This window comes from Nerophis lumbriciformis, linkage group LG37, assembly GCF_033978685.3.
Source record: "Nerophis lumbriciformis linkage group LG37, RoL_Nlum_v2.1, whole genome shotgun sequence".
NCBI classification, from domain to species: domain Eukaryota; kingdom Metazoa; phylum Chordata; class Actinopteri; order Syngnathiformes; family Syngnathidae; genus Nerophis; species Nerophis lumbriciformis.
In genome coordinates, this window is record NC_084584.2 from 2,475,465 (window position 1) to 2,482,892 (window position 7,428).

The window sequence follows — 7,428 nt, forward strand, 5'->3', positions numbered from 1 at the left end:
CCGAACGCCTCCCTAGGGAGGTGTTTAGGGCACGTCCGACCGGTAGGAGGCCGCGGGGAAGACCCAGGACACGTTGGGAAGACTATGTCTCCCGGCTGGCCTGGGAACGCCTCGGGGTCCCACAGGAAGAGCTGGACGAAGTGGCTGGGGAGAGGGAAGTCTGGGCTTCCCTGCTTAGGCTGCTGCCCCCGCGACCCGACCTCGGATAAGCGGAATAAGATGGATGGATGGATGACATTGTTAATTGAACAAATTGCAAATGATTCACCAACACAGATGTCCAGAATACTGTGGAATTATGTGGTGAAAACAGACGACTTAAGCTGGCCACCGTGCTATTCCAAAATGTCTGCTTCAACCCGTGACGTCACGCGCAAACGTCATCATACCGAGACGTTTTCAGCCGGAAGTTTCCCGGGAAATTTTAAATTGCACTTTATAAGTTAACCCAACCGTATTGGCATGTGTTGCAATGTTAAGATTTCATCATTGATGTATAAACTATCAGACTGCGTGGTCGGTAGTAGTGGCTCTCAGTAGGCCTTTTAAGAACATGTTCGCATTGTTCAAATTCATTACGACTGGTAACACAAAAGAGTGGCAGTTTTATATTTTGTCCGGAAAAGGAAGTAAACCGTGACCCCAATAGGTACAAACAAAACCGTGAGGACGAGGCAGAGTTACAAACCGTATCCTGCTATGTTTCTCGACCCATAATGTTTTGGTTTTGGTTCTCAAAAAAGGTTGACACATTTTGTACCCGAGTCCTGAACTAAGCGTAAATTTGTTTTGGTTCCGGGGCCATTTCCTCCTTACGGGTGTTGTCGACGTTGGCGCTCGTAAATTGTTATTGCCAAGTCTACCTTTGCTTTGTTTCCTACGTCTCTTCCTGCCTGTCTCGATCTATCTTTCACTCTTCACCCTGTTGGAAAGTGTGTGCCCTCTTCCAAACAATTCCTTGTACGACATTCGCCCAAAAACTGGACAGACTAACCTTGGCGTGGCTGAACTCTGACGTGAATCGGAGGGAACAGGGTGTACAGTAGTGTGTGTGTGTGTGTGTGTGTGTGACTCATTTAATTAGCGACAATCAACCAATTGCTGGAAATGTTGCCTGACAGGATGTTTGGTAATTTTTACACACCCTGCTGAACAATGACAGCTAATTAACCTTCTAACAGCACGGAGTAGAAACCAACTGGAATGAATTGTCTAACGCAGGTGCGAAAGGTGCTGATGTCACAGTTTTTTTTGAGGCGGCATATAAAAGTCGGGACCTGGAGAGAGAATATAACATTCACAGTCAAGTCTAGCTCCAGTTCGGAATTCAACACGGAACTTTATTCAGTGTGGTGAGTTTTTTTTCTTTATCTTGGATTCCGCTTTAACGACGATTACTTGGAAGCTTTTGTGTTGTCCTTGCCACAATGCTATTGTGAATTATGTTTATATAGCACTTTTCTCTAGAGACTCAGAGCGCTTTACAGAGTGAATTAAGCTACATTTAAATCGGTGTGGATGGCACTGGGAGCAGGTCTTGCCGAAGGACACAACGGCACTGACTGGCGGGAAATCGAACCTGGAACCCCTTAAGTTGCTGGCACGGGCGCTCTACCGACTGAGCCACACCGCCCTTTTGGACATTGTTGGACTTTTTCCTCCCTGATTTGTTATAGAATAATTTCGAGGCACTTGGTTTTTCCAATGAAACTGTAGCCACTTCCTGAACGTTTTCTGAGGTCAAAACGAGGGTTTGCGAGGGAAGGTCTTTTCGTGGATCTTGGACTGTTTGGTTGTCCAACCATTTCCTTTTCTTCCCCTGCAAAGGCATTGGTCATGTTACCTGCTTTTAAAAAGTGCAACAAGCCACGCCAACCTGATTCCCAAAATAACCCCAGCCAGCCCTGACCGGAGTGCGGAAAAATAAACGATGGAAGACGCGCATAAAAACAGCTAAAATGAAAACAAAATTTGAATGACTAAAATTAAAAGTTAAATGAGTTAATACAGTTCAAATAAAAACTAAATATCCAACCATCCATTTTCTTTACCGTTGATCGTCCCTGGGCTGGCGGGTTAGCCGGATTCCATCCCAGCTAACTTCGGGGCAGAGGCGGGGTACACTGGTACTGGTGACTGGTACTTGTACTGGGGACTGGTTGCCAGCGAATCACAAGAAAACAAAATGATGTACAGGACTCAAAATAAATGCACAGAAGAACATAGGTAAAACAAAATCTAACTAAGAGCAAAACCGTAAACTCCTATCAACATCTCATACCGCTTGGAAAATGTGAGTCTATTAGAAGCGATCTGGCTTGTGCGTCAATCGGTGCATTTGGGAGCTGCACCTACAAATGCAGGAGAAGCCTGGTCAAAGGGGGCACTAGACTATTTTAGTATCGTAGACACATTTGTAACCGTGTCTGGACCTGACGTAGGAGATTGGAGCTTCTTTGAAATACCTGGGTGTTCGCCTCAACAACAAAATTGACTGGGCACACAACACAACCAACCTGTACAAGAAGGGCCAAAGCGGCCTCCACCTTTTGAGGAGACTGAGGTCTTTCAATTTGTGGAACCCATTTCTAGCCTCCGCATATGGCAAGGTGGTGGCTTCTGCCATCGTGTGTTGTGGTTGGGGGCATCATAGTTAGAAATAGAAATAGACTGAGTACGAGCTCTGACTATGTCGTAGGCTTCCCACCAGACACAATTAAATGGGTTGTACTTGTATAGCGCTTTTCTACCTTCAAGGTACTCAAAGCGCTTTGACACTACTTCCACATTTACCCATTCACACACACATTCACACACTGATGGAGGGAGCTGCCATGCAAGGCGCTAACCAGCACCCATCAGGAGCAAGGGTGAAGTGTCTTGCTCAGGACACAACGGACATGACGAGGTTGGTACTAGGTGGGGATTGAACCAGGGACCCTCGGGTCACGCACGGCCACTCTCCCACTGCGCCACGCCGTCCCGTCCAATTGCGGCTGGACAGAACTGACATTCATAAAAGCCTCTCTCACCCCTCTGCCGGACACTTGAAATTTTTCATTCCATTTTTTGATTAGCTTGTGTTTGCCTCTTGTCCTATTAACTTTTCGTATGGGAATTTTACACTGCAGCCGTATAATTTCCCCCAATATGCATTAAATGAACTCAGTCACATCCTATATAATCAACCCTACTCTTATTTTTCTGTCGGTTTAGAGAGAAAAAAAAAAGTATTTTACAGATTTGTTGTAAATTTTGAGATACTTTACTTTGTTTTACAGGAGACAATTGCATCTAGTTTGGGACATCAAAGGACGGAAAACCTCAAGATGATCGTAAACACTTTAACTGTTGTATTCCTATTTATTGGTAAGTAATTTCAATTAACAATTACAATGTATAGCTAAATACCAGTGCTGACTAAATTTCTCCATGGAAACAGGAATTTACAGTCAGTCTGCTGAAGGAGGACTTCAGCACACCAGGATTAGTAGACATCTCCTCCAAGTAACGGGAGATACTACAGACACCACCGGATCAGGTGAATCCGATGAGTCCGGATCCGGTATGGGCTCAGGCGCTACAGACATCCCTGTTATCCCAATCACTCCAATGCCTACTGTAGAACAAAGCGCGACAGACACAGCAGTTGCAGCAGCCACATCAGCCGCAGCATCAGCAACATCAGTGACGGCAGCAGCCGTGGCATTGGCTGCAGCCACTTCAGGTGACTTCTCAGCCACAGATGTTGCAGCAAATGCTTCAGCGGCTGCAGAGAGAGCAGCTGCTGCTGCATCTTCTCTTTTAGATGGAACAATAAATGCAACCGAAGCAGCACAAGCCGCAGCAGAAGCAGCAGATGCGGCTGAAATGGCTGCAGAAGCCGCAGCGGGAGCGGCAGCAGCAGCAACGGGGGATTTGGCCCCTTTGGCACAAAGTTTGTCAATGGAAGCAGCAACTGCAGCAACTGCAGCGAGAGAAGCTGCGGATTTAGCAGCTGAAATAGCAAACATGGAAGGGTCTGGAAATGCGACAGCTGATGCACTACTTGCCATAAACGCAGCAAGAGATGCCAGCCAACAGGCTGCGGCTGCTGCACAAAGTCTCACTACATTACTTGATGAAACAGACCTGCCAGAAAATACAGATGCAACTATAATACAAACTATGATGGCAGCTCAAACTGCAGCTGAAATGTCAAATGAGGCGACAGTGGCGACCTTAGAGGCACTGAACACAGCAGAAGAAGCAGTGGTTGCAGAGGCAGCAGACCCGGGAAGTCAACTAGCTATAGTATCTGCAGCATTAGCTTCAGAACAAGCACAAAACGGAGCGGATTTGGCAAGAGAATCTGCAGAGGAGGTATCAGAAGCGGCGGATGCATTGCCTTCAAGCGATGACGAACTTGTTGAAGCTTCAGCAGCAGCCTCCTTAGCAGCTGCAGCAGCATCCCTCGCAGCCTCAGCAGCAGCAGCTACTGGGGAAGATGTAAGCAGCGAGGTCGACGCAGCCCTTCAGAGTGCAGAGGAAGCAGCTGAGGCAGCATCTTTGGCAGCTAACTTCGAAGGAGAACCAGATTCAGCAGAAGCTGCAATGCTAGCTAGTAACGCCAGAGAAGCTGCAGCAGAGGCAGCAGGGGCAGCAGAACTAGTGGCTGCTGCTGCAGTAGGCGCAGCTGAGGATGGAAGCGTTCAGGCAGAACTTGCACAGGCATCATTAGATGCGGCAATGGCATCCAGACAAGCAGCGATGGCGGGCCCAGGTGAAGTTGACGATGCTGCAGAAGAAGTGGTGAGGGTATCGAGGGATGCTTCAGCACTATTTTCATCTCTCTCCGATGAGGTACCATCCAGACTGACAGAAGTAATGCAATCAGCAGTTCTGAGTGCAGAGCAGGTCGCTTTGTTGACAGAAGCTACAGGAGTAGTAGCAGGAACCGTCGACGATGGCGTAGACGCACGGTCCGCTGCACAAATAGCTGCACAGTCCGCTGCAGGAGCTGCCTCAGTAGCAGCAGGAGCCGCAAGCGAAAGTCTTCCTGAAGCAGAAGCTCTTGATGGTGCACAACGAGCAGCGGTGGCTGGCCTCACAGCCTCTGCGGCAGCAGCTGCAGGAGTTGGTGCTGCTATCGCTGCAACAGCCGACTCATCAGCTTTTCCTGAAGTCAATGTCGCATTGACGGCCGCAAGCGAAGCGCAGATGGCCGCCACATCATTGACCACTGGTGAAGAATTTTCTCTAGACCTTGCTGTTGCTGAAGCAAATGAAGCAGCCGTAGCAGTTGAAAATGCAGTTGGTGCTGCCACGTCAGCAGCAGGAACATCTGGATCATCTTTGGACCAGGAACTGGCAGAATTAGCTCAGGATGCAGCTGACATAGCGGCAAGGGCTGCAAGCGCTGCAGAGGCGGCGGCTGCCGACCCAGCAACGGCGCAAATGTTAGAGAATGCCCTGGTAGCTGCCAGAGAAATTGAAGTGGAATTTGAAGCGCTGAGACAGCGGTTGGAGGATTTAGTGCAGAGTACATCACCAGAAGCCATCACAGATCGTGTTTCACTAGCAAGCTTGCTGGCTGCGGGGGAGTTAGCGAATGCTACTGCCGCATTCTCCAGACTGTCAGCAGAGTTGGGTGTGAGGGCGGTCACGACACGGAGCGCCGCAGACATTGCAGCGGCGGAAGCTTTTGCGGCCGCAGCAGCACGATCGGCCATGATCACGGTGAATAGTGCCAGGGAGGCAATCAACATCAGGATTAATTCAAGTGCCGCAAACATCAAGCTGTCGCTCATGGCAGCTCTTGCCGCGGTGGTTGCGGTGTTGCTATGAAGCGTGTCATAAATGAAGGACTTTTGAATTCGGTGGAAAACACCATTCTATTTATACTTGTATTATATTATATACCATGTCTCAAATATGCACCTAATCATTTGGAGGCTACTGTACAAATCCAATGTTGGCAATGATTACATTTCTTTGGAAGGAAGATGAGAGTGGCCAGCATTTGTTATTCACTTTGCTGTTACAGTGTTGGATGCTCATTAGCATTTGGAATGTGTGAAAGATGACAATCTCAAATTAAATTTGACAAGTACAGTGGAACACGCTCAGGTCGCTCCCGCTTATATCGACAACCCGCCTGCGGTACACGGGCATCGACACGATAGTTAACTGCTTTTGTCAGTTTGCACGACACATGTTGTACCTTTGGTAACTGTTATTGATACAAATGACCCTAAATACGGTGTTGTTAAATAGTATTAAAAATGAGAACATAGAATCTCCTATTCAGTGCAAAGTAAGCTTTATGGTTAATTGAACTTGTCTTAGAGCTCCATAACCACCAAAAAACTGAGATCTTTAGCGCATTGGCTTATTTCGGTAAGAATGTAAATATCATCAATCCAATTACAAATGTACACAATGGAAGACAAACCATATCAACAAAAATATCCTATTCCCCTCCCCCCCATTTTTGTTTTGTCTCTGGACAAAGTCACAAGTAAACGGCTACTTTCGGTGGCGGGTACGTCGGCGCAAGCGGGTTCCACTGTACATGTTAACCCTGCCCATGAAGGATTAACGTTGAAATGACTGTGTGGGGTTTGAGATAGTTGAATTATTGGAGAATATGATTGACCGCTGTGGCGACAAGCGCCACAACCCTATGGTTCATGTTGTATGTTCATGCTCGGAATGAAGAGGTTTTTGTCACATTGTTGTAATAAAAAAATCACTGGACTGACGACTTGCTTTTTATTCCTCTAAGTAGTACAATAATGATCATCACTAACAAAACAATGGCAGCACGGTGGAACAGGGGTTAGTGTGTCTGCCTCACAATATGAAGGTCCTGAGTAGTCCTGAGTTCAATCCCGGGCTCGGGATCTTTCTGTGTGGAGTTTGCATGTTCTCCCCGTGACTGCGTGGGTTCCCTCCGGGTACTCCGGCTTCCTCCCACCTCCAAAGGCATGCACCTGGGGATAGGCCCCTCCCGCCTCCAAAAACATGCACCTGGGGATAGGCCCCTCCCATCTCCAAGGACATGCACCTGGGGATAGGCCCCTCCCACCTCCAAAGACATGCACCTGGGGATAGGTTGATTGGCAACACTAAATGGTCCCTAGTGTGTGAATGTGAGTGTGAATGTTGCCTGTCTTTCTGTGTTGGCCCTGCGATAAGGTGGCGACTTGTCCAGGGTGTACACCGCCTTCCGCCCGACTGCAGCTGAGATAGGCTCCAGCACCCCCCGCGACCCCAAAAGGGACAAGCGGTAGAACATGGGTGGATGGATAACGGCTCTGAACTGCCAAGGTTTATCTGGTAGCAACACTTTCTCTTCCTTTGGCACTCTGCAGTTTATCATCCGGGTCATCCGGTATAAAGTTGTGTTTGAAATGAAACTAGTCCTAAATATACCTTGTTATTGTG

The 7,428-nt window shown here is 47.9% G+C and overlaps 1 protein-coding gene across 1 annotated transcript; it reads left to right on the plus strand.

Annotated features, from left to right (window-relative positions):
• The first annotated feature begins 1,301 nt into the window (after positions 1-1,301).
• LOC133577225 (uncharacterized) lies at positions 1,302-6,742 on the plus strand. Its single transcript, XM_061930865.1, has 3 exons — positions 1,302-1,352; positions 3,282-3,369; positions 3,443-6,742. Exons 2-3 carry the CDS (start codon positions 3,330-3,332, stop codon positions 5,824-5,826), a joined length of 2,424 nt encoding a protein of 807 aa, XP_061786849.1. The 5' UTR covers positions 1,302-1,352; positions 3,282-3,329; the 3' UTR covers positions 5,827-6,742.
• The last annotated feature ends 686 nt before the right edge of the window (positions 6,743-7,428 follow it).

What these genes read in the sequence shown, in the direction of transcription:
- LOC133577225 (XM_061930865.1), top strand. Translation starts at nt 3,330, where the DNA reads ATGATCGTAAACACTTTAACTGTTGTATTCCTATTTATTG. An exon ending in TGTTGTATTCCTATTTATTG is followed by an intron (nt 3,370 to 3,442) that starts GTAAGTAATTTC and finishes CCATGGAAACAG; the next exon opens with GAATTTACAGTCAGTCTGCT.